Here is a 27,601-nt window from a genome sequence, read left to right as displayed (position 1 = left end):
GTGATAAATTGAGTATGCATATGATTGAAATATATATGTGCATCGAGTTGTGAACTATGAATTGTACAATCACACGATCATAAGTCCCTTCAAGGGCGACGAGTTAATGCTAAGTCCCTTTTAGGGCGACGAGTTGATTTTAAGTCCCTTTTAGGACGACGAGTTGATGCTAAGTCCCTTTTTGGGCAACGAGTTAATGTTAAGTCCCTTTAAGGGCGACGAGTTAATGATAAGACCCTTAAAGGGCGACGAGTTAAAATTATTTTGAGAACAATTGAGGAGTCGTGTGTTTTGTACATTTCATAGATAGAGTCTGTGTGCTAAAATAATTTTAGGGGTTGGACCTGAATCGGAAGGGAGAGGCCCTGACGGACTCTTCGGAGTGTAGGCCTTGGGGGTCACCGGGTTTGAGTGCTCCTTTAAGCCTATGTTGATCCCATATGGTTGGAGCATTCTCGCAAAACATCGTGACCCTGACTGGTCTCCCTATGATCTTACTTAGTGAGAGTGACCTGACAAACCCATTATGTGGTGTGTCTTGTTATGTACTCCTAAGCGCCCCAGGGTGGTTTTTCACTGACATGGTACCACATTGCATATAGGCTTGAGTCTTAGCATAACTGTCGCATACGCTTGCTAATTGTTTATTATGAAATTGATGTGTTATTATGTCTTGATCGGAGTGTGTGATTCCTGTGTATAATGATTGATGATTGAAAGGTGTGATTAATGGATGAAAAGTGTGATTGATGAATGACAAAGTGATGAAATAATGTGAGATATGCTAAGTAAATTGTATTTGGTTACTATATGTTATGTTGTTTCTCTCTAGTAGTTAGCAATGTGATAACTCACTCCCGGTTTGCTGTTTGTGTTTGGATCCTGTGATGATCTTGAACTTTGTGTTCGGGGGAGCAGATGAATAGGTGGATGACTATGAAGAACCTCATGCTAGAGGACACGGGAACACCACGCTCTGATAGGATGTGACATTAGGATATAGGTTCTATATTAATTGTATGAGACTTATATGACTTTCTTTGAGTCGAGATGACTTTATTATTTATTTGGACAAGTTTGAATATGATGTAGAAGAAAGTGAATGTGAGCCATTTACCCATTTGAAAAGCTTGTATTTAAAAATGTTTTAAAAATACTTTTAATTAATATTTGAATTTTTATTCCTTTATTAATATATATGTGAGGGGTAGAGGGTGTCACAATTGTTGTTGGTTTGAAATGGAATCCGGGTGGAAATGCCTTGGCTATAGCTTTAAAGGGATTCTTGTCCCAATATTTCGGCTTCATTTGCAAAACAGTTGAAAAATTATTTTTGTAAATATAACTGTTAGTGGGTTTTGGGGCTGGTGTTGCCATTGGGGTTATTATTTGTTTTTCTTTTGGAGAATTGCAAATAACTTTTGTGCCTTTGGCTTTTTGGATTAAGGTTTTTAGATCAATTTCAGATTGATCATCTGATTCAAAGGCTATGTCAGCCCATGTTTTCTTTGGGAGTTTTGTCAGGCCAATTTCTTGATGGGCCAAAAGTGTCTCGATTGGAAAGGCATAGTCAGCCTTGGCTTGTTTTGATGTTTGGTTCTTTGAAGGTTCTTGAGTGGGGTTTGATTTCAACGAGTAGGGTAAATGACCCATCTTGTTGTTTACATTTCTGGGTTGATGACCCAGATTGGGTTGATGACCTAGTCTTTGAGGGTGAAATATTCTTTGAGGATGGCTCTGGTAGAGCCAACTTGAAAACTTTTCTGCTACTCCTTCCTCCCTGCAAGGAGGTACTGGATGCCTTAGGCTGCATAATAATTTTTCTGTAAGAATTCACGGGTAAGATAGTCAGGTAAAGAGTTTGAAGTGCCCTTGAGATACTTTATCTCAAAATCAAAAACACTTAAAATTGCTTGTCATTTAGCAAATATTTGTTTTGAGGTAAGGTTTTTAACATCTTTTTGTAAAATTTCTTTGGCTGATTTGCAATCAACCCTGATAAGAAACATTTGATTTAACAAATCAGATTAAAATTTGGAAATGAACAAAACAATCACTAAAACTTCTTTTTTAATAGTTGATTATTTTTGTTGTGCAGAATTCCAATGCTTTGAAGTATATGCAATGACATTTTCTTGGGTATTGACTCTTTGTTTGAGGATACCACCATAACCTTTGTTAGATGCATCTATTTCGAAAATTTTGAATGCCTGCGGAATTGGAAGATACAAACATTTTATAGATTGAACTTTGAATTTGATTTCTTTGGCAACCTGGGTTTGAATATCAGACTAAGGAGGAGGATTTTTTCTTAACCTATCATGTAATGGTTTGACAATATTGTTTAAGTAGGTACAAATTCACCAACATAATTTGGACAACCTAGAAATCTTTGCAACTGAGTTTTGTCTAAGATTTGGTTTGAGAATTTGTTGGCAAACTCGATTGACCTGTCAATTGGTATAATTGTTCCCTAGAGAATATTGTGACCAAGGAATCAGATGTTTGTCTGAAAAAGATTAATTTTGGTTTGGCAAACAGCAAGACCATTCTGTTTGACAATATTAATGAAGGTATGCAGATGTTTAAAAATATCGTTCAATGGTTTGAGAAAAAATTAAGACATCATCAATATATACAATGAAAAATTTTGAATATGGATTGAAAATGTCATTCATAACTTTCTTGAATTCTGAAGAGGCATTCTTTAGACCAAATGGCATAACATTCCACTCATATTGCCCAAAGGGAACTGTGAAGGTAGTCTTGTACCTATCAGTTTCCTTTATCTGGATATGCTAATATCCTAACTTCATGTCAAATTTTGAGAATATTTTTGAAGAGTTTAGCCTATTGAGTAAATCCTTCTTGTTTGGAATAGAATACCTAATCCATTGTAAGGCTTGGTTCAAAGGTTGGTAATTTATGACTAGACGAGGTGTTCCTCGTTCAAGTTGTGCTTGCTTGTTGACATAGAAAGCAGCACAAGACCAAGGGCTTATGCTCTTCCTTATTAATCCCATATCATGGAGATCCTTAATTTCTTTTTGGAAATATTGAAGGAGTACTTCATTCATTTCGATTGGTCTGGCTTTTGTGGGAATATGTTTTTCATAAAAATCTTTTTCATAAGGGAGATCAATTATATGCTTTTTTTCGATTCCAGAATATGTGTGGCAGATCGGAACAAATTGTTGATTGGATGTGTTGTACCAAAGATTGGATGTTTTCCCTCAATAGGGGTTTTTCTAGTTAGATTTGAATATTACTAGAAGAAACTTCATCTTTTAAAAAGTTGATTTGGCTAATCTTCTTTTCTATGAAGTTTATGTTTCTTGGAATTGGTTTAGTAGAGAAATCAAAGGTGATTTTTCTTCCCAAGTGCCAAGTGGTTATTCCTTCCTTGGATATGTGGAGGGGGAACAAAGATTTGATGAATGGTGTTCCTAAGATTACTTCATTCTTAAGGTTTTGTACCAGAAGAAAATTAATTTGTTTCAATCCTAAGACCTTGGTTTTCTATGGTTGCACTGGATAGATTATAATTAATCTTTAGTTTTGAGCCACTTGTTGTACTTAATTTCTCCGAGGTTTTCTCAAATAATTTTGTAAGAATTAGTCTTTCTAAAAAATAATTTGAATTAGCTCCTGTGTCAAATAGAGTCATTTTATCTAAAAGAAAATCATTTATAATGATTCTAATATTAATATAAAACTTTTGGATTTTAATCTTGTTGATTAATCCCATGAACATTTCATCATCTTGACCTTCATCTTTTTCTTCTTTGACCTCATTATCCAAATCAGTGTGTTCTTCAAAATGAGAAAGGATGATTTGATGAATTTCTTTTTTGATTACATAATAACAACTTGAAGAAGGGTTTCCTAGTTGAAGCAGGGAAACAATAATGCATACACGGAAACAAAAAAGAAACTAGAAATAGAGTACTTTCTAGTCCTTCAAACTTGCAATATACGTTGAAGCTAACAGCAAAGAAATCGAAATACGAGGATTAAAGAACTCGCCTTTGTTCTTCAAATGCTGTCCTAGTCCTTCCTTATAGCACAAGTTTCTCTACTCTTCCATTCTCTCTCTCTAAGAGTCTTTATATACTACTTTTTACCCTCTCTTCTCTAATTTTTCTGTTTGATATTATATATATATGGGACTGCCCCTTCCCTTAAATCGTACAACAAAACTTAAAAGGCTGACTTAGCAAGTGTATGTTAGAGCAGAATATTACTATCCAGTATTTTTATTTGTGGCTTCAAGTTTTGGAAAATTAAACATAAAAAATTAAATGATTATTAACTTCATGTTTTTAAAGGTATGTAATATACTTTTTTTAATATATAGAAATAAGATATTAAATAGTTTTGGATTTATTCATAGTTATATAAAATTAATCCACATGTTAAGACTTAAGAACTTTTAACTCAACAAAATATTTCAAAATAAAATTGTTTTAAATATATTTTAGTCCTTTAAATTTAAATTATGATATCTTTTTTCAATCAAAAAAATTTGAAATATTTTTAGTCTTTCGAATTCGCATAATATTCTTTTTAGTCCCTCTACACAATATGAGCAAAAAAAAAAAAATAAGTATTGTTGACAATTTGATATGACTTTTCATGATAAAAAATTAATTTTCTATCTTAAATTTTAAAATACAATTTCGACTCTTTAAAACTACTACAAGTCAATACAAAAATAGGAATTTTAAAAGTAATTAATGATTTTTAAAATTTTTTTATTGACTTGATGATTTTTAATCGTCAGAAAATCATACTATAAAATAAAAAATAGAGTATCAAATACTGATGGTAAAAAATTATCATAAATTATAAATTTTTTATTTTCTGTTTGGCTCAAAGTAAAGATCATTAGAGACTAAATTAAAAAATAATTTTAAATTTGAAAGATACAAAAGAAAATGACCTAAATTTCAGAAACTAAATGATGTCAAAGTAACGGTAACAGATAAAGTTAAAGTAATTTTGACTAATTAATTTACGGACTAAGGCATTTAAAAATATCTTCCTAAAAAAGGCATTTCAAAATATGCTATTGTAATACTAGTATCTAATATTACATTATATATTTACGAATGTATATAATATATCCAAAATTTCATGTATATTATCGTTTTCATAGTGTCGTGTGACTCAACAGTTGAATTAAATAATTTTACGTTTAGTGATGAGCATTTAAAGTTATTATTTTAAAAAAAACCCTATTACAAAAATTTAGTTGTCTTTTCTGTTAGGATCTAACAGGTTTTTAGTTTAATATGTACATATATATGGGTGATAAAAAAAAATCATGATCTTACCAAACCAAATGTTGATGAAAGTTTCCTCTGTAATACTCACTCATCCCTCTCTAGTTATTCCCCATTGATGGTTACCCCTCCACAAGATTACAAATCCACACAACTCGTGGGTATTTGTCTAGTTTGAGTAAAAGCGCATTCACCGTTTGTTTTTGTGTGTGACTACTATTAATATAGTATTGAATGTCATTAATGTATTATTGATATAAATATAAAAAAATATTTTTCTTCATAAAATATTAATTATTTAATACACTTATCATAGAATAAATTTTAATAATATTATTAAATGTTCGTTAATTACTCATTTCTAATAATTTTACATTTTTCTAAGATACCGAAAAGATTTAAATAAAAAATACAAAATTAATCCCATGCACAATTTTGTTTGCCTGTGCATGGTAGGATCAAAACTGAGTTAAAATAAGTAAAACTAACTATAATAAAATAAAAGTTAAATAATAATATTCATGGTATAATCGGATGGAAAGGAAAGAAAATATGGGGAAAAACATGAATAACAAAAAGAAAATTGCCTGCTTGGAAAAAAAATTAAAAGGAAAAGGCGTAAAAGGTTGATTTCAAAAAGAAAAAATCTAAAATTTTCTTTCGTTTTAGAGTTTTTCCCAAATTCAAAATTTATTTTTTTTTTCTTATTTTTTTCTTTTACTCCAATCAAGTCATAAATGCATTTATGGAGAGAAAATATTAAAAGAGGGAAAGTAATAAATATGATAGGAAATGCAATAGATAAAATGAAAGACACAATAAATGTGCACTTTTAATGATTTTAAAAAGAAATTACAGTTTGTCTTTTGCTGGTATAAACAGACACACCTCATTGCATATTTACAGAATTGCTCAACACACACATAAATTGAACATTGGACCAAGAAGACTGGGTGCAATTGGGCAACAAGAATCAAGGAAGAGAACCAACAAGATACTAGTTATCTCAGAGCACGCAGAGTAAGGGAAGGAAGAAGAGCTAAGGAGCATTTGAAGTACAAAGGTGAGTTTAATTGTGTTTTTAATTTTTATTACTGTTGCAACTGAGTTATCAATATTACAACTCAATTTGGGGACTTGTGGATCTATCACTTAATAATCCAAATCTGAAACAATAAAGGGTTATTGTACGTAATGTTTGAAAATCATGGAGTTAAATTTGTAATATGTATAAAAACACAGAGAGGGCATTTGTGTAATTATGTAATCAAGGGTGATTCTCGGTTTCAACTTTCAAAACTAAATATGACATTGATATCGGTGTGGGTGTCGGAGAAATGATTTTAAGCAAATCAAAAGAGTTTTTATGTAATTTGAGTAAAATATAGGAGATATCATTGTATACATGATGGAAATGAAGGATGTTACTGTCTAATTTCATTTTCTTTGTATATAGACCTATCTTAAGACAAAAAAATTAGGTAATGACCCTTGATTGTTTTTTATTTTTGTTTACAGGTGACCCTTAAAAGTTAAAGTCTATCGTTGTTCATAAATATTGGTTAGTACAAAGATCAACCATACACATGGAGTATATTTTTTCTAGTTTATTGTAACAAACAAAAGTAGCTCATTTTTACGGTGGCGTTTGATTTTATTGTCTGTTGGCTTCCAAAGTAGTAATTTTAAATCTTATAGAGAAAAATATTATTTTGAAAATTGTTCTTTCAGCCAAATTTAAAAAATGATAGTAGTACACATTTTAATCTACTTTTTAAAGAATGTTTTATTTTAAATTAAAATTTATCAAAAGTTGAAAAACAATTTTAAATATCACTTATTATTTAAAATAAAACTTAATTAATACTCCTTCCGTCCCATAATAAGTATCATCTTAAATTTTTATTATTAAGATCAAGAAAAGTTAATTAATAAATAGATGAGAGTGAATAATAATTTTATAAAATTAACCATATTATTAATATTACATTAATTGAAAACCTAAAGTAATACTTATTAAGAATATTAATGATAATAATTTAAAAAAATGGATATTAATAAAAAAAAATATTACATTAAAAAATTAACATAACACTTTGAGACTTATTTTTTTCTTACACATTTATATATTGATTAGAACAACAGGAGAAATAAATAAAGAATTGGAAAATGAATTTCTCTTACTAACTATTCTCGTCTTTTAACCTATATGTGCAGTGTGTTGGAAAGGATGTAATTAGATAATTAATGTGTTTCTATAGAAATGTTTTATATATATATATATATATATATTATTAGTTAAAATTTATTGAAATTTATAAAATAAAAAATGTTACTTAACAAATTGTGATTTGTAATAAATTATGTTAGGCTCTGTAAACAAAAAGATTAGTGAGATGGAATCGAAGTACATTGAGGATTACATGTCATTGGATAAAATGATGAAAGAGATTGAGAAGAAGAGAGACTTGCTTCACCAGACTCGTGCTGAAGGTTTGTAACCCTATTAATGAAAGAAACTTTAATTTTAATTAATTATTTTATACCTAATTTGCACCCTTGATATGTTATAAAACAATATATTTTATTCTCCTCTCCTTCTCACACTCTATATAGAGGGTATAGAAGAGTGTAAAATAATTAGTAAACACTTTCATATGAAAATTTGTTAAAACTCATTTAGAGCATTTATATTAAGTCTCAGTATGTCATCTTAAATTTTAATAATTTTCTATTCTAACAGTAATGATCTCAAAACTTAAAAAAGAACCTTACGTCTTATTTGATGCATTATTTTTTTTGTTTTAATCATGTTCAGTTCAAAATTGATTAGTCTAGCATCTTAAAAGTTAATAGATTCGATGGATCAAATCTAACTAACTATTTTGATCAATCATGATTAGAACTAGCTGTAACTATAGGTGGATCCAAATGCGCAATGTAGAATTCTCTTGAATCCCTAAAGATGCTTCTCCACTCTTGAATATATTAAGCATATGTTTTATTTATTGGTTTGATGTTTGAACTTCATCTTATTACACGGCAGATGATCATGTAAATTGTGCTCCAGTGTTGAAGTCGATGGTAATGCGTGGACGTGAAATTACTTATAAAGCCATGGAAAAAAATAAAAAATTGCAACAAGAGATAGATACAATGAATGATGAACTCGATCACTGGTGTCAACAACTGACTAGAAGATGCTAGGCAACAAATTATTAAGGTAAATGTTCTGTTCTGAGAAAATCCTTATTCTAATCCTTATACTAAGGAGACACTTTAGTTCATAATTTTATTAAACCTTTTACTTTAATTTTTCAACTTCACAAAAGTAATTCATTTTTTACTTTTACTCTGTATCATAAAGGTTTTTTAAGTGAATAATATTTTGCAAAGTTAAAAAGATTTTGTAAAGTTAGAAGTTAAAAAGGATTATCCAATTTTAAGTGTTAAAATGGAGAGTTTACACATTTCATTAATGGCACTGCAGTAAACATTATCTTAATGTTTTGTGACCATTTTATCACAATTAATGTTTTCCATGCAAAAGCTAATTGAATGCATTTGCTTGACAATTCAGGAATTACCACGGTTCTTGAAAGGGGTTACTAAGATTCAAATAAAAAAATTTGGGAAGTGAGTGCTAGGTCATTTAAAAAGTGTGCATGAATAGGTATAAAAATAACAAAAAAGCATCATCGGAGTCTGTCAAACTGTGCGCAAAGTGGCAAAAAGAAATTCTGGATTCAACATGGCACCCTTTTAAGATTGTTGAAGTCGAAGGGAAGGAAATACAGGTATATGATACATCTTGGTTCCTTCTATGTTTTCTTCATGTTTTGGTTTAACATAGCTGTGAATTAGTAGAAGAGAAGGCTCGTTCAAATGTAATGTCCCTTTATTATAGATCCCATAAACACATGATCATGTAAGAAAATTTCATGTATATCTCCAATTTAGAGTTTGTTACAACCAAACGGGCATAATCTGTAAAACATGGTATGTTATCTGCAGGGTAGGGGATTCAATTATGTGTCACAAATGTACACTAGCATGGACAATTGAATGAGCAAAATTTGATGTCTCTCTCTTTTTATTTTTTCAGGAAGTAATTGATGAAAATGATCCTAAATTATTATCTTTAAAGAATGATTTGGGAGAGGAGGCATATGTTGCTGTGGTGACAGCTCTAAAGCAATCGCATGAGTATCATAATTCTGATGATGCTGAGAACACCCATAATTCAAGTGAGAAACAAGTGATACCTGAGATATGAGACTCCCAAAATGGACGTAGAGCCACCGTAACTGAAGCTTTGAAGTACATAAGCAATAGGGTTATCAAGATGCAGTGACGATGAATGGCAATCCCATATTTAATTTATTCCCTTTATGTAAGCCTACTTTTGGGACACAATACTCAGCACTTGTAGTGCTATATAGTTTTATAGGTGTTATTAATCTTGTGGTTAGATTATATACTATTTTTGCTATGACAGGTTAAAGAGAGAATAACTACTTTCATTGTTATTAATTTGTCTTTAATTGTATGTGCGGATTACATGAATTAGCACCATTAGTCAAATATGGTCAATTTTGATTTTTGAATCAGTACCAAATATGTACGTAGGTATGGATTTCGAGAATTTATAGCTTAATGCGGGTACTCATGTAAAAGAAATGTTTTTTATTTTACTATCAACTTATTAACAACGTGGGATAACAAAATAAAATATGTTAAATATATTTTTGATTTTTGATAAATATATGAATTTTATGGTTATTTACTAATAAAAATTTCTGTGTTTGATCTTAATATTTGAAAACTTATGTTTCATATTTTTATTATTAGAATGATTTCGTTAGCAGTTGACATGCATGCTCAAGTCACCGTATAGTACCTCAAATATTAGATATGGCACTAGAAGTGTCAAAAAGAGCAGAATATCTTGAAAAAAGACAACAACACAACAGCCAATCAAAAGCACAAATTAACCAACTAACTAGGCATGGCTACTAGCCTACGCTCAGCATCTTGCAAAACTGGAAGGATGACTGAAAATTCTTGAACAAACCCAAATTCATACAAAATTAGAAATGAACAGTAAAAAATACGATGATTACTTAATAAAAAATAATTTTAAAAGTTATATAACAAAAATTGGAAGTCAAAAGTGGATATCCCAAATTGTTACAGATTATAGAAAATATGTTCTTCTTATGTATTTTTAATATAAATATATATCTTGTGATCTCTCAAAGTTTATTGCGAGTTCTCTTTAGGTTCTTTTACTTCTTTGTCATAACCATTAAAAATTTCCCGTCATTGAAATATATATTAGTGAATGCTTTAAATGATAATTTTGAAGCAGGTCTACTTTAGTTTCCTGCTTTTGTAGATGTTATTCTGTCTATGTCCACTTTCCCTAGATTCATCAATCTTGAGCCTTTGTTACAAATGTTGGTCCATCTATTCATGTCTATCGTACATAGAGACAACCACAACCTCAGTCACTCAAATTCTTTGTTGTTGTCTAATAACATCAAGTTGCCGTTTTCATCGCCAAAACCTATAAATAATCCGAGTATTATAAAGGAAACTTTCAACAACATTAGGCTTGTAGAAGTCTTGTGGAGGGGTAACCATCAATGGGGAATAGCTAGAGAGGGATGAGGGAGTATTACAGAGGAAACTTTCATCAACATTTGGTTTGGTAAGATCATGATTTTTTTTTTATCACCCATATATATGTACATAATTAAACTAAAATCCTGTTAGATCCTAACAGAAAAGACAACTAAATTTATGTAATAGGATTTTTTTATAAATAATAACTTTAAATGCTCATCACTAAATGTAAAATTATTTAATTCCATTGTTGAGTCACACGACACTATGAAAACGATAATATACATGAAATTTTAGATATATCATATACATTCGTAAATATATCATGTAATATTAGATACTAGTATTACAATAGCATATTTTGAAATGCCTTTTTTAAGAAGATATTTTTAAATGCCTTAGTCCATAAATTAATTAGTCAAAATTATTTTAACTTTATCTGTTACCTTTACTTTGACATCATTTAGTTTCTGAAATTTAGGTCATTTTCTTTTGTATCTTTCAAATTTAAAACAATTTTATTTTGAAATATTTTGTCGAGTTAAAAGTTCTTAAGTCTTAACATGTGGGTTAATTTTATATAACTATGAATAAATCCAAAACTATTTAATATCTTATTTCTATATATTAAAACAAGTTATTACATACCTTTAAAAACATGAAGTTAATAATCATTTAATTTTTTATGTTTAATTTTCCAAAACTTGAAGGCACAAATAAAAATACTGGATAGTAATATTCTGCTCTAACATACACTTGCTAAGTCAGCCTTTTAAGTTTTGTTGTATGATTTAAGGGAAGGGGCAGTCCCATATATATATATATAATATCAAACAGAAAAATTAGAGACAAGAGGGTAAAAAGTAGTATATAAAGACTCTTAGAGAGAGAGAATGGAAGAGTAGAGAAACTTGTGCTATAAGGAAGGACTAGGACAGCATTTGAAGAACAAAGACGAGTTCTTTAATCCTCGTATTTCGATTTCTTTGCTGTTAGCTTCAACGTATATTGCAAGTTTGAAGGACTAGAAAGTACTCTATTTCTAGTTTCTTTTTTGTTTCCCTATATGCATTATTGTTTCGCTGCTTCAACTAGGAAACCCTTCTTCGTTGTTATTCTGTAATCAAACAAGTACAGAATTGCTGTGATAAATTGATAGTTTTTTTTTTTTTTAGGGGTGGGGGGGGTTCAACATTTGTTAGTACTTAGTTTCAATGGGTAACAGTTCAGATGAAGAATCAGACATTAAGAGAATTGGAGAAGGAAGACTAAAAAAAGTATATAATCAACTCAAAGCTGGTAAATACAAGATCGAGAATGCAAACGTAAAGATTGGGGCGATGGAAAAGAGAGATCTTTCACCAAGCTCATGTTGAAGGTTTGTGACCCTATTAAAGAACCTTTAATTTCTTTTATACCTATTTTAAACCTGTGATATAGTATAAAATAATAATAAAAATTATCCTCAAACATGTAAGGCTTATCTAAATCTAGGTAGTGAAAGTAAAAGAGAGAAGGATTTACCCATGGGCTTAGAAATCTACCCTAAGGTTCATGAGAACCTTAGGACCTTCTTTAGCCGCTCTAGACCAATCCTCTTGGAGTCTTCTATCCAATACCCTTGTGGGGTAGGATTTCATCATGATGTTAAATGGTTTTTCCAACCAATGTTGAATGCATTTTTTAGTAGTAGTGTTTATTGACTCCAATATCAGTGCATCCTTTCAAGATCAGTGGTAACACCTGAATTGTGAACTAAAGGCCTTCAAATTTAAAAATATAGCTGTCAGTAATATTTTATATTATTTTTTGTTAAAGGAAATAAAAAATTATGTATAAATTAAGATATTTTTTTATTTATCATTATATTTATAAGAAAATATTTTAAAATTTGAGACTGATCACTCAATTAAAGTTGATTAACGTGAAGATAAAAGTAAACATTGTGTATAAATTTTATAAGAATAATATAAGAATAAAGTGAAATTGACATAATAAAATAACAAAAAAATATATATTTAATGAAAGAAAAATAGTCAATCATAATGGTAAAACACATAAAAGTGATGCGCATAAAACACCGAAATTTTTTCATTTAAATAGACTTTTTGTATTTATTTCCTTTTGTTGGTGACCTGATGTTGAATTTTGTTTTCTTTGGTCTGCTTCTTTTCAAACTTTGATGTCAAAACAATTTGTTTATTCGTCTTTCTCCTTAATGAACTTTTTGAGATTGAATAAACTTCATTTGATGATGAAGATGCATATTTTGACTTCTCGGATGCTTGTAGCTTTGGACTTTGACCTGTGACAACTTGTTTATTAGCCTTTTTTCTTAATGGACTTTGTGAGATTTAAAAATTGTAATATTTATTTAATTATGTTATAAAAAATAATTCTTTATATACAAATATTAAACCTTGTTCTTTGTTAATTGGATGGCTATTTACATTCTCTACAAGTGTATTGATTTCTCTCTTTTGTAACTTTCTTTTGACATCTCTCACATGCAACATAATTTCAACCAAACGTATCGTCGATCTCATTGATTGTTTCACGAATTGTGAACACATTATCCTATTATTTTATATATGTTAAAACTAAGAAAAAATAAAGTATTATTGAATATTATGAATATGAAGGTCATGGTAAGTTACCATACATGTGATTCTCATACCCATTTTATGGACATTATGTATGGCAAAGATCTCCTATTTTTTGACATTTTCTTATCAAGATCAATGTTGGCAAAACTTGAAGAAGATAGTTCTTTTATTTGATGTTGCTCCATTTTTTTTTCTGCAAAGTAGTTATTTAGAATAAAATTTATAATTTTTTATCTGCATCAATCAAAGAATTAGAATAAACTAACGATTTTGTTTGTTGAATGTTACAAAATGTGTATAATAAAATAAAATAAAAGAAGGAAGTTCATTTTAGCCTTTTTCAGTTTGTAGCCATGGTTAGGATGTTCATAATCCACAAATCCAGGTGGTTGATCTACATACACATCTTCTCGATAAGTCCATTGAGGAAGACACTTTTTACATCACTACTAATAAAATGGCTTTTTACGACGGTTATTAAGTGCTTTTAACGACGATTATAAACCGTCGTTGTATATAACGTCGTTGTAACGTAACTGCTTTTTATGATGGTTATTATAATAACTATCTTTGAAAGTTAGAATAATTCAAAGACGGTTATTATGTAATAACCGCCTTTGAATGCAGTGTCTGGTTCAACATTCAAAGACGGTTATTACATAATAACCGTCTTTGAATGCGGTGTCTGGTTCAACATTCAAAGATGGTTATTATGGAATAACCGTCTTTGAATGCGGTGTCTGGTTCAACATTCAAAGACGGTTATTACATAATAACTGTCTTTGAATGTTACATCTGGTTCAACATTCAAAGACGGTTATTACATAATAACCGTCTTTGAATGTTACATCTGGTTCCACATTCAAAGTCGGTTATTATGTAATAACCGTCTTTGAATGCAGTGTCTGGTTTGACATTTGAATATGGTTTTTGGATAATTCTGAATTCCCCACATAATCACTAAAATAATCTTCCAATATGTGTTATGACCCATATTTAGAGAGATCCTCATATCCCATGCCTTCAACGGGCTTCAAAAAATTTCTGTTCCATGAAAAGAATAACCAGTAGCCATACTTAAATACTACCAATGAGGAAATAAGAATATATTTCTATTTTACTTTTATACAACAAGCAAAGGCAACAAGTCAAGCTCTTCATATTTCCACTATAAATTTTGAAGATACCTATCCTTGAAATCCTTTACAGTAACAGGAAATGTTGCTGAAAACATCAAGATTTGACGAGTTGTAGGAAGAAAATGGATCAGCTACTCTATAGAAGGTTGAAACTCTGGGGACAGAAGCTTATCGACCTGACAAACCCAAAAAGCAATCAAAAGCCTCAGATTGATAAGTAACTGTTACTACTAAAGACATAAATCTTAATGTTACTACTAAAGCCATAGATCATTGATGTCATTTCTTTTTATGATCAATAATAGTTCACTCACATAAAAAATTTTAGAGGGCAATCCAACCAGACAAGGAGCCATGCAAAACAAGGTAAAAGTGCCGTGCATTTCAGCTGTGAAAAGAACAGAAGCAGCAACACATAGAAAGAAGGACAACAACACCACAACAGGACCTCACAATCAGGCTAGACAGACAATGGGATCTCTTTGATCTAGAGATGCCAAAAGAAGACAGGTTCCAGCAATACAAGTGTTATCAATGGCATATCACGCAAAATGACAAACCAATAACCCAGTATATCATATAACAGATAGTGTTGCAGGCAAATAGCAGAAGTCGTATTCACATATCGTTTGAAATTCATGATATATCAATTATTATACATGTATTGAAATTTAAGTTGCATGAAAATAAAAATTGGAATAATATTAACTCACATTTACTGAAACTTGGAAATTTAATGTTTGAATGGATTCAAGTCAACACAGCTGGAAAAACACTCCATACTAGTAAAAAGCCAAATAAAAAATTTTAGAACATAAATTGATGAACATAAGCTTTGTAACTCAAGTTCTGAAGGGTGGAGGGGGGGACTGATTAGAAAGTTAAAGGGCTTAGAAAGAATTATTAATTCCCTACATTTAAATTTTGTTAGCAAATAAGTACCTCAGGATCTCCAAAACTTGTATTATTTAGTATCTTCAAGGAACATTCAATCTTTTTTGCACGCAGACACAGTTGTAACTCATGTGATTCAAAATAAAATTATAATGCCATGTTCTCGTGAAGCTTTGTAAACATGGTCTGAAACTAGTAAATGGGGCAAAATTAGACAATACATAGACTGAAAATACTAATATCAAGCCAGGTCTAAAGAGTTGTGGTTACTTTTTCGGGAAGGGTGAGGAATAGGATCTGAAATAAAAATAGGTACTGTTGGAAGTGCAAATATTCAAGATATATGATGAATAGAAGTCCTTAACACAAAACATCCTAAAACGATATTTTAGACATGATAGGATTTCATGACCCCACCAAAAAAAAAAAATACACAACAAGATTTGATCTAAGCTTCTGGGATTTATTTGTAAAATTCTCTAAAAAGCACAAGAAGCATGGAGACAAATTCTCAATCATCAATAAACAAATTTATCCCAATATAAGAATAACATTATATTTAATACAATTATTAACTCCCAGAACCCAGGCCTTAGTTTTGAAGCTTTTATTTCAGATGCTGATGATGCTTGATGAAATGAATAAAATATACTTGTCAAGACTTGGATTGAACTATTCAAGTCTGCATTATAATAAGTATGTATTGGCAATATAAGATTTGTCAATGCATTTGATACCTCTCAACGAGTCTCTCATTTTTTATCACTTCTAGTGAGGCAATTGCAACTGCACTGGCCAGTGGATTTCCACCGAAGGTACTGTGAACAATAACAGAGAAGAAGAAAGCTTCAACATTATTAGTCTTAGCTTTCATACTTTAATAACATTGAATTGTATTGTACTAAATGAAATTATTGGCTAATTACATAAACAAGAAATGAATGCAAAACAAAAAGCAAAATTTCCAGAGTACACAAAGGATGGAATTTTTTTATAAAAAAAAAATAGCAATTGAAAGTTCTTAAACGAAGAATTCAGTTTAATAAGAAAACTGAGGGCTCTTGAATAGGTTCGTCAGCCTGGAGACCTTCCATCAAATAGGAAATGATTTTACCATCCTTGAAGGATCAAATATTTTCTTTAAGTGCATTGAAATAAAAATAGCTAACTATTTAATGTGCTGGTGATGCTACAGTTCCTGTCCTGAACGCAATTGCTTACATCCATAATGACTTTGCAATGGAACATTTTTATTTTATCAGCAGCAATGGAACATATAAGAATCCTACCACAATAATAATCCCAATATTCTAATAATATTTATCTTTATTTTCAGATACTTCCTACCATTAGAACTTATGAGCCCACATAAGTACAATATGAATGACCAAGCCAGTGTTTGTAAGTATCATCAGCTACAAACTCCAAAGAATCACTTATGGGAATTTATGGTGCAGTAAATATTCTCATCTCAGTCAATTGTTTCTCTTTTGGAAATATAAATGATTCTGTTCACAAAGGCTTAAATGCAGTTTTGGTCCCCCTATTTTGCTCAATCCGCAATTTTGATCCTTCCATTTTAAAAGAGACATTTGGTCCCCCTGTTTAAAAAAATCTGCAATTTTAGTCCCAATATTTCAAAATAAAGACATTTGGTCCTTTTATTTTAGGAAATTCACAATTTTGATCCTCATATTTTTTTTAAAAAAATTACCAATTTTGGTACAGTCTTCAATTTTATTTACGTTTTGTTTCATTTATTTCTTACATTATAATTAATTAAATAATTTTTTGATGATATCTTGAATGAATATGTTAGGTCTAGGATTCAGTTGCATCAAAATAAAATAAAAATGTAGGCAAAATTGAGAATTTGACTAAAATTAAAAATTTTATAAAATAGGCTGGCCAAATGTTTTTATTTTGAGATAGGGGACTAAAGTTGTGAATTATTTTATAACAGAGGGACTAAATATCTTTATTTTAAAATAGAGGGACCAAAATTGTATTTAAGCCTAAAACAAACTATATACTATAAGATTCCAGGTTCCAACAGAAAGGAGAGTTTTGTCTCTTCACATGATCTGACAAATAAAGGGCTTTAAGGATGAAAACAGATGCCCGTCATAATCCAGAAGTTTGACAACTACAGACAAGAAAATGCTAAAAAAAAAGGAGCAGACTAAAATAAATTATAAATTTATAATAAAATGAAACCTTCCATGCTGTCCCGGTTGTATACAAAGCATCACATCTTTGTCTGCAAGAACTGCACTAACTGGTATAACTCCTCCACCCGATGCTTTCCCTAGTAAAAACTTCGTACCCCATTGCCCAGAGGCTCTTCGCTATGCGAAGGTATGGGGGAGGGATATTGTACGCAGCCTTACCGATGCTTTCCCTAGTATCTGAGTAAAAAGACAGTTAAAACAGTTATGCATGGTTGTATAGAAAGGAGATAGAACCTTTAAAAAGGTGGGGAAAAAAAAGAGTTTGCACTTTGCAGTAGAGGCAGTAAATTTCTCATTTTCTTGAAAGAAAACACAAAATTGGGTGGCCAAGTCTTTCAAGTGGAAGGTAGTCAAATGCATCTAAATCCAACTGCATACTTGCTAAGTGCAATGGCAATTTCTATTGTCTATGATTCAGGCATGTTCATAAAATATATATTTATGGAGCTTCATCTGTCCATCGCGGCTAATGACTTCTTTTTGCTCCCAACTCCCTACAGTGAAACTGTTTTCCTCAAATTCAGGAACAAATGATGGACTAGTTGCGATATTTTCTATTTTATGCCACTGCAAGAACCATGTACACTTACTTAAATTGCTTTAAAGGTTGTTCTAAAATACAAAGACAGAAGTAAAAATGGAAGAAAAACTACAAGTTGTACATATGATATATACCTTTCCACTAGTGTAATCATCAAAAGAGCTCAGCAACCTATGATTATTGTCAATATCATGTCCACCCTCTTCTCCGTGTTTTTTCAGAAGTAGCTCCCCTTTCACCTTGCAAGATCTAAAGTGAAGTTTCCTTTTCCTCCAAGAAAGGATTCGGTGTTTTGAATTCTGATGCTCAACCTGATCACATGTATTATAATTCTCAGCATGTGCACCCCTATAATCAGACTTTTGGCTACTATAGTAGATCCAGCACTCATCTTTACCATTAATGGTTGAACCTGAATATGGTGATCCTCCTGCATAGTTTCCAGAGGCCAGAGTCTCGTAACTCAATGAATGTCTCACACAAGAATCCTCCTCATTCACCTCTGACTTAATTGCAACATCATTATCCAGTGAATCCACGTCCGATGTATACCTATTTTCAAAATCTTCACTTCTGTTGGAGCTCCTACCATCACTTCCTTCATCTTTGGAGCTTGCCTTCTTGGCTCTTCTAGTTGATACATAATCAGCAAAGAATTTTACTCTTCTCAGACCCGCTTTAAGTGTGGTAAACTCATCTTTATTTATTGCGAGAGCAACAACAGAACAGGGTGATGAAGGAACACACATAGTTGATCTTTGCACTGCATCCAAATATTCTTGAAGGGCCTCCAGTTTCAGTAAACTAAGAGACAACTGAAAAGAAACACAAATGAAGTTCCATATAATTTCTCTTTTTGGATCAGGGAAGTAGGTTATGCATCTAATCCAGTTAGGCAAGAGAATCATTAAAAGTAATTATAATGAGTAAATAGTTCATACACTAATGGTGTAAAGGTTTTTACACTATCATCTAATCACAAAACATCATGTATGATAAGTTTGCTGATTTTTACATTAACTAAGTTATACCAGTGACGACTTCTTATTGGTTGACAGTGTACAATAACTTACATTGATAGTGCATAAAAATCGAACTCAATTATAATATTCTAATCAATTTCAAAGCATAAAAAGAAAAGGAAGGAGCAAAAAAGAACTTACAAAAAGTGAGAGATTAGTAATATCATTGGTGCCAGGGAGATTCAAAGGAACTACAATTTTAGTCTCTTTATCTACAGCTGCAGGAACGTATTCAACTAAGTTTATTGATGTAACACCAGCTACAGAAGCTCTGGTTTTTGGCCCTTGCTTAGATACCTAATTCAGTACAAAAGAAAGTAAAGAAAATTCAAACTATTATATAAAAGCAAGATGAGGAATTGGATCTTAGTTATTTACTCCAAAAATTAAATTAAATTAAATTTCAGCATAAATAAAATTCTTGGTTGAAATGCTGTAAAATGCTAGTCAAACATACAAGAGTATGCAACTGCATTGGTAATAACACTGTAAAATAATTTTTTAAAAAACAAATAGTGAAAGATAAGAATACTGAACTGAAGGACAAGAACTTTGTCTAAGAAAACAAAACCAAGAAAGATAATAGCTCATGAATGAATACAAGAATCAGATCCCAGAATAATTTTTTAAGAGAGAATTGTCATAACAAATTGTTTTATTAATCCCAAAAGATAAATATTTTTTCATAACAGAACCAAAATTGCAACTAATAAAAAACAGTCTTTCCAAACACAGTGACAATTGATAGCATTTGGTAAAATGGAATGGAACATTTAGGAGTAGGACATGAGGTTAAAAATGATATATATTTTAGTTCCACTAAAAGGGTGAAACCAAAACGGAATAGCACAAGATGCTCCATTTTGTTCTATCCATGTGTGAATAAAAACATTTCATGTGCTTCATGGCCCATCAAATTACTTCATGTTCTACAAGCTCATTTAAGTCATTTGGCCATAAATAGGTGATAGATAGATCAATAACTGATCAGAAAAAGTTCCTGCCAAGAAAATTCTATTAAATCACATTTCCATTCTAAAGGATGTCTTTCTCCTTTTTTGTTCTGCAAGATTTTCTAGTGACAGCTTGAGTCAAGACTAACCCCTCCTCTGCCAGCTATCTTAAGGGCATATTCTCATGTCTAGGTGCATTTATAAGGGAATTACTTCCCTTACGTGTTGGTAAGTTTCACACCCAAGAAATCAAAAGTAAAAGCTTGCCTAATAAACAAGGACACAAGAGACAGGAATCTTATAAATATAAATATAGATACACATGCACGGTAAAAAATTTAAATTATAATAAGAGGTGACAAGATCATTATACAATATATAAAATTAACATAAAAACATAAATGTTTAATTAAAGAAAAAATTAATATTTAATAAATTACTATCATTATTAGTTATTGCTGTTTTCATTTGTGTTTAATTATTTGTATTACTTTTTTTCTATTCAAACTAAACCTGTTCATAAGGCAATAAAAATTCTAAAGGGTCAGTCACAGTTTTCTGCAATCTCTGTCTCTTACGTATTTGAAAGTGTGTATATATATATATGAGATAAACTTCCACCCATTTTTCATGTCTTAAAAACTCGTGCCTTATTAAAAGAGAAGGGAAGTGCCATTTCAAACACTAAAACTCACGAGTGCTGTTATATCTTTGCTTCATAAAAGGAAGAAGCTGACTTTGTATACTTTAAGGTGACCCTCTCTTTCCAGCACTTCTGATATATTTTTCAGTTTTCTGTTGGAAAATTCCTTTAATGACTTTTATGAATCACATTGAGAAATAAATATATCATGTGTTTACAAGGTTATGTTATGTTATGTAATTAGTACATATTTACTCCTTTGAGTTATATTGTTACTTTTTTTAATTTAAGGATGAAGTAATTTATCGATGATTCATTTCAGAGGTAGGGATTGGTTTCAAGCAAAAGCCTGAAATCATGCTTGACAAATGTGCAAGCAAGGAATGCCTAAAGGGGCATTTCACCATGATTCCTTCATGTTCTAATTCTACCAGCTACCAATGATGACAACCCAAGATTTAATATATATGTGTGTGTGTGTGTGTGTGTGTGTGTGTGTGTGTGTGTGTGTGTGTGTGTGTGTGTGTGTGTGTGTGTGTGTGTGTGTGTGTGTGTGTGTGTGTGTGTGTGTGTGTGCCGCCAAGATTTAATATATATATATATATATGTGTGTGTGTGTGTGTGTGTGTGTGTGAAGAAATTTCAATATATGCGTAATGCATGGCCAGTTGTGTAACAACCAAAAAAGGAACTAATATTATTATAATTGAAATAAATAAATAGTTGAAAATAAGAAACAAAGTGGATATTATAAATTTAACAAGGAACTCACAGTGGAGACTGTTAGCATAAATTTAACAAAGTGGTTCCTTCCACTTAATTTCAACCACCTTGGACTTCACCTCCTCAGCTTTCTCCATACTTGTTGACCCTTCAAGCCTGCGCACTATGAAAACTACTTCAAATTTCTTAGATGAGAGAGGTGGCCATGGAGGCCAACTCATCATTGTCACCACCATTATTGGTTCAAAATTGGAAACTTCCAAGTTCAAACCAAGACCAACAGAAGTGGTACTACTGTGGAGAGACCAATGGCAAGGAGATTGTGGGGTGGAAAGGAAAAGACTGTTTTAAGGGGTTACATGAACCAAAAGTTTGTATCTTTTCAAATGGATTTGAAAAGTAAATATAATCCCAAGTTCATAATTGCAAATATGAAACCCATAATTCACAGAAGGATCCTCTTTTTTAGGTCCCTATTTAGTAATACAACAAAAGACCTGTTGAAACTTGACAATATGCTAAATCAATCAAGAAATTAATCATTCCAAATGTTTTCTTTACATGCTAAGTACTAACTACATGTGGCTGACTCGCTAACAACCCACATTTTTTTCCTGATAGTCTGATAAATCATTGAGAACAATCATCCTTGCTGAATCCATCAAAGAAAAGACAGAGCAGGGTATGCTATGCCTAAATTTGAGTCTCAGCTCTCACATCTGAGCATTCTAAGTATATCAAGTTCAAACGCATACAAGTAATATCTCAGTAGAAGAGCACAATCAACATCCAAGGACCAAATCCAGTACGAAATTGCAAAACAATTGAAATCACAAACAAACAAAGAAAATTACTCCAATAATGTGACCAACTGAGACAAGTTTGCATACCTCAAATTGTTCTAAGGTAGTATAAGAAGATTCATTTCCCAACTTCTTCCTCACAGTGGCAAAGTCCATGGGATGCTTGATCACATCGTGATAATCAGGAAGCTACATGTCAAAAACAGAATTTAAACTTCCAACTTGGGTGTCTTCCAAAAGCAAGATTAAAAACTCACAGGAAAAATAATTCGACATACCTCTTCTGGATCAACAGGGTCTGCAAACACACCATAAGCGTCTTTCCTGCCATCATCGATACCCCCAGTAGTCCCAAGTCAGAAAACAAAACAGTACCCAAAAGGATGCACCGTAATGCAATTACTCATCGCCATAAACAGTTAAACACCAAACCCAAAGAAGAACTTTAAAACAGGAAACGAAACATACTTCTGAAGCTTGTCAAGTATCAATTCCAGAGTCCTCTTATCAGGCAATGGAATCCCAGATTGAAGAATCACCAGAGCTCCTACCAGTAGAAAAAAAAAACAATAACAAAAAAACAAATTGATGAGAAAACACACAAAGGACGATGCAGAAACAAAACCACTAGTACCCTTTCAGCAGTCATCACTTCTTCTTTTCAAATTATCTATATATAATATAGAAAGAAAAAAAATCACACCCACAACCACAAAACAAGTACCCCAATTAAAATCACACGAACCTGAAACAGGAACAGAGTGGAGCCCTTTCGATTCCACTTTTCTGCCCTTTACCTGTCATCATTAGAAACAAACAAACAAACGCACACACAATTAATAGCGTCCAAAGGCCAAACACTTCACAAAAAAGTTCCTTTACAAACAAACGCAAACACAATTAATAGAAATTTTTGAAAAAGTTCCTTTAGAACTTCGCAAAGCCATATTTGCTGCACTACAAGAGCTCTTTGATCTCCCTCTACAAACAAAGATACTCAATGTGTCTAAGAAGCCTTATCGTGGTTATGTTGGGCAATATCCTATGGTCCCACTTTTTGAAAGTATGGGCATTGATGATGCAAATGTCTATGAAAATGTAGAAAGCATGACAAACATCATGTGGCCTCATGGAAACCCAAGTTTTAGGCATGTACCTATTAAAATTTAAAACACAGTTTTTGTAAACTATTCCATTTTTTCTTTTACCTCTTTCTTAACTTGTCTTTTAAATTTTGCAGCAAAACTATACAATCCTTCTCTGAGCAGCTATCAGAGTTGGATCAGATTATCAGGAAGATGATTTTGGAGAGTTTGGGTGTTGAAAAGTACTTGGAGGAGCACATGAACTCAACCAATTATCTTCTCGGGGTTATGAAATACAAAGGCCCTCAAACCAGTGACACAAAGGTTGGCCTCACAACACACTCAGACAAGAACATAGTGACCATATTGTACCAAAATGAAGTTGAGGGTTTAGAGGTGATGACCAAAGATGGAAAATGGATTAGCTACAGGCCTTCCCCTGATAGTTTCGTTGTCATGATTGGTGACTCTCTCCATGTAAATTCTATTCATCACTTGCATTTGAAACAACATAAATCAGAAATTACGGTTAGCATCACTTTTAAGATAATTCTTGCAAGAGTGAATAAACTTATACTATATAATAATTTATTATTAGATGATAGTGTAAACTTAGTGCATAGATCATTTGCTGTAAAAATTATTATTATTGAATCATAGTGAAAATTTATTATTGACATGCATTTTGCAAGCATGCTCAAACAGAAGGCTGCATTCACCCTTTCACCGAGTGATGATGAGTGGGAATGAGGCAAGATACTCTGCAGGGCTGTTCTCTATCCCCAAAGGAGGGAACATTATAAAAGCCCCAGAGGAGCTTGTGGATGAGGAACACCCTCTACTCTTTAAGCCTTTTGATCATGTTGAGTTTCTCAAGTATTATTACACTGAAAAAGGTCAGAGAGATCAATTTGCACTGCGCACTTATTGTGGTGTTTGAGAAGCCATTGTTTGTGATGTACCATAACAATAACAGTGTGGTGTGTTCAAATGATGCATGCTAAAATTTATATCCACATTCTTGGTAGTTATATTGTCATTATACTGGTATAACTAACCAACAAATCACAATCACCTTAAAGGACATGCCCCAATGATTACACAAACAGATGAAGAGTGTCCAAAAATAAGTCTTGAAAAATATCTAACAATAGTTGATTACCAGAGGGGCAAAGAAGTGTTAATCACAAAATTAATTGGATTCAAATTATTTCCTAAATCCTGATCTTTATAATGTAGAAATTCCATACTCATAAACTTTATCTAATGAAGAATAGAGGGAGAAAAGGTGCTACCTAACAATATAGGTGCAAAATCAAAATAAACACATACTGTAGAAATGGAGATGATAAAATGATCAAATTATTACAGAGTGACTTCTAAATCCTTAATTGCATCATGATTCAACTAAAATTAGAATGTGTTTTTGTATACTAAAATTAAATAGATAATAATGAGAATGGTAAACAGTTAGATAAAAAAACTAAAGAATATATAGCTAGTTATATACTCTTGATGCAACTTACATGGTTTTCAAACTTTCTATTTCTCCAATGTAGTTTGGAATGAGACCAGTTATTAAGCAATTCCTCAATTCCCTGAGTAACAGAAATATGATAGAAGCCTAAATGAATTATATAGTTCTTCGCGTAAGAGCAGTTAAGGTTTCAACTCACAGTCTTAGCAAAAGTTTCAAATTCTTCAGATAAGGAAATGTCATAGTTGGTCCCTTCAAATCAGATATCCTCCTGATATATAAATGTTTCATCAATGAAAAGAAGATGTTCCACTATAAGAGATTGCATTCCATTACGATTGTAAAATGCACACAAAATGTAATAATTTTGGAATACTCTTAAAAGGACAAAGTGCTCATAATTCTGTCAAATTTGTCAAGTAAGATATGACAGAAGGAATTGGGCCGTCCAAGGATGTGCCCTGCAAATCCCTACAAAAAGTTTTCTTACATAATACAATGCAAGTTAATCATGATATAACTTCATTTTATTGTTCAACAGAGAAAAGGTCATGGATGAACCAAAATTTAGACTCACAATCTATCAAGTTTGGTCCAGTTCCCAATAAAATTGGGTATTTTCCCAGATAAAGTGTTCCCATCTATCCTACTACATGCAGAAAATATTGTGTTATTTCACAATTTAACAAACATAAAATAAAGACTAACGGAAAAAAAATTGCATCACATTAAATCACTTACAACTGAGTGAGATTCTTTAGATTTCCATATGTTTCTGGTATTATCCCTGTGAAATTATTTGCACAAAGAAGTCTGTAGATTCATTTAGTTAAAGTGAAAAAAAAGGAGTTAGGGATGTGTGGAGAAAACAGTATGAAATTGTAGATAATATGGAGACAATTTAATGATTTAAATTGATTATGTAAATCAAATGAAATTAAAAAAATGAAACAAATAGTCTCACAATCTCAGCAAGTTGCTCATTTTTCCAAGGCTCGGGGGAATAGGTCCCTCAAGTTGATTATCTTCCAAGATCCTGTAAACATGGATTACAAATATAATTATTCGACCTCCTGTTTTAATCAATTAGCATCATAGTTTTCTCAAACGCTTACAGAGGATGATACAACAAATTTGGTGATTCACTGATTTTGGAGTCATTTGCCTAGGGACAGCTATTCTGCCTACAAAGCAAAAGCCTCAACAAGGAAAAATTAAACTCATTCACAAATAAATAAAAAATGTAAAATTACCATGCTATGTCGGGATCCTTTGGCTCACAGAAGGGTCTATTCTTGGAAGAGTTGTCTACCTGTCCTCCCCATCATTCACTCTAAATCTGATAGAGGCAAAGAAATCTCATTGCCAATAAGAAGCATTGCTTCTTTACAGTTATAAAATAATAAGTATGTACAGGAGTTAGAAATTTGTGAATTTTATGTCTGCTGTCTTATTAAAAAAGGAATAAGCGGTATAGCAAAAATGTAATTATTGAAAACCTAAGGGTCTTCCCTTGCTTGATATCGTTCCATCTACCATTAATGACAAGAAATTAAAAGAAGAAGTTTCATTCTCTCAGTCCAACAATTTTGTAGAGACAACAAAACACAAAGTTTCATAAATATATTTCCAAATAAATACAAGCCAATATAGTGACATTTGTCTCAGTAATGTTCACAATAACCAAAAAATTTCCTATGTCAACTAAGACTTTGTACATTGATTGCTTTGAACTTTAAGAAAATATGCTGCCCATTTCTGGCGAATCGTTGTAATTGTTTCGTTGTCTAACGCCGTTCCATCAAGAAACCACTAGAAAATATGAAGAATACAAAGGGTGTATTTAATGAAGATGTAAAATGAATGAAAATACTACTAAAATAGTAATTTGAAGATGTTAAACCGAACATACCATGCTCCAATCATTCTTTAAACCCCCACCGATGATGTTCCACATCCAATGCATCACGTAGTAGCCACACTCATTGGTCGTAGGACACAGTACTACCAGTTGCCAATGGCCCCTACAAGAAACAAGTATTAGGTACGTAGAACTTCAACATTATTTATAACCATTTGAATTAGTAGTACTTACTGATTTAAGTAAGCTCATAGGTACACCTCTCGTTGCGATTCCTTGAGCCATGCTTGTAAGTAATGCTCACATTCAGCAAGATCCTTTGCATTGTGTATCGATTGTGGCTCAAGGAATCCATACACGGAAGCATGACCCAAAGTTGAGCTCCACTCATCCAAAAACCTGCTTTGATAAAATATACATAAAAATTGATACTGATGCATAGCATACAAAATACTACTTATCAATGAATCATATTAAATTTACTTACAACATCCATAACTGTAGTATAGATATGTTCAAACATTTGTATCCAGCTACTATTTCATTTACATCAGAGAATGTCAAGAAGAATGAAGCATCAACATTTGAAAGCCCAAATTTGCTGCCATCCCACTTCAACTCAACAGGTGTGTCGTACATGAAATATAGGCTCTTAATCAGTTGACGCAACGGATCATGGTCAAAATCATTCGTCCCCCTTTCATTTGTTT

General features: G+C 31.6%; 2 protein-coding genes and 1 long non-coding RNA gene across 6 annotated transcripts; 1 reads left to right on the top strand and 2 right to left on the bottom strand.

Moving 5' to 3' along the window:
• Nucleotides 1–14,472: 14,472 nt before the first annotated feature.
• On the bottom strand, nt 14,473–23,455 carry LOC102668015 (uncharacterized). 4 transcript variants are annotated; one of them, XM_041009635.1, is made up of 10 exons: nt 23,214–23,455; nt 22,937–23,015; nt 22,747–22,792; nt 22,556–22,657; nt 21,715–21,828; nt 19,488–19,643; nt 18,459–19,139; nt 17,770–18,350; nt 16,290–16,370; nt 14,473–14,834 (listed from the first exon to the last, which is right to left on the bottom strand). In XM_041009635.1, the coding sequence occupies exons 5-8, from the start codon at nt 21,730–21,732 to the stop codon at nt 18,198–18,200; spliced, it is 1,008 nt and encodes a 335-aa protein (XP_040865569.1). In that variant the 5' UTR covers nt 21,733–21,828; nt 22,556–22,657; nt 22,747–22,792; nt 22,937–23,015; nt 23,214–23,455; the 3' UTR covers nt 14,473–14,834; nt 16,290–16,370; nt 17,770–18,197. The 4 variants fall into 4 exon arrangements, with proteins under 4 accessions (XP_040865569.1, XP_040865567.1, XP_040865570.1 ...); XM_041009633.1 differs by having other exon boundaries at nt 22,937–23,455; XM_041009636.1 differs by having other exon boundaries at nt 17,770–17,960; nt 22,937–23,455.
• On the top strand, nt 21,871–24,493 carry LOC100796085 (probable 2-oxoglutarate-dependent dioxygenase AOP1). The gene is made up of 4 exons (XM_041009600.1): nt 21,871–22,035; nt 23,312–23,616; nt 23,709–24,114; nt 24,305–24,493. Exons 1-4 carry the CDS (start codon nt 21,871–21,873, stop codon nt 24,491–24,493), a joined length of 1,065 nt encoding a protein of 354 aa, XP_040865534.1.
• A 1,170-nt stretch (nt 24,494–25,663) lies between these two features.
• LOC102663596 (uncharacterized) lies at nt 25,664–26,369 on the bottom strand. The gene is made up of 4 exons (XR_418498.3): nt 26,284–26,369; nt 25,995–26,066; nt 25,772–25,843; nt 25,664–25,679 (listed from the first exon to the last, which is right to left on the bottom strand). It is a non-coding gene; the product is annotated as an uncharacterized lncRNA (long non-coding RNA).
• Nucleotides 26,370–27,601: the final 1,232 nt, after the last annotated feature.

Source organism: Glycine max, chromosome 15 (assembly GCF_000004515.6).
Source record: "Glycine max cultivar Williams 82 chromosome 15, Glycine_max_v4.0, whole genome shotgun sequence".
NCBI classification, from domain to species: domain Eukaryota; kingdom Viridiplantae; phylum Streptophyta; class Magnoliopsida; order Fabales; family Fabaceae; genus Glycine; species Glycine max.
This window is presented reverse-complemented; position numbering and strand designations above follow the sequence as displayed.

Coding starts and splice junctions, on each gene's coding strand:
- LOC102668015 (XM_041009633.1), bottom strand. Junction 19,140..19,487: donor TTACTAATCTCTCACTTTTT/GTAAGTTCTTTT, acceptor GTTTCTTTTCAG/TTGTCTCTTAGTTTACTGAA. Junction 18,351..18,458: donor ATGATTACACTAGTGGAAAG/GTATATATCATA, acceptor TGGTTCTTGCAG/TGGCATAAAATAGAAAATAT.
- LOC100796085 (XM_041009600.1), top strand. CDS start 21,871: ATGGAGGCCAACTCATCATTGTCACCACCATTATTGGTTCAAAATTGG. Junction 22,036..23,311: donor AGGGGTTACATGAACCAAAA/GTTTGTATCTTT, acceptor CACAATTAATAG/CGTCCAAAGGCCAAACACTT. Junction 23,617..23,708: donor CATGGAAACCCAAGTTTTAG/GCATGTACCTAT, acceptor TAAATTTTGCAG/CAAAACTATACAATCCTTCT.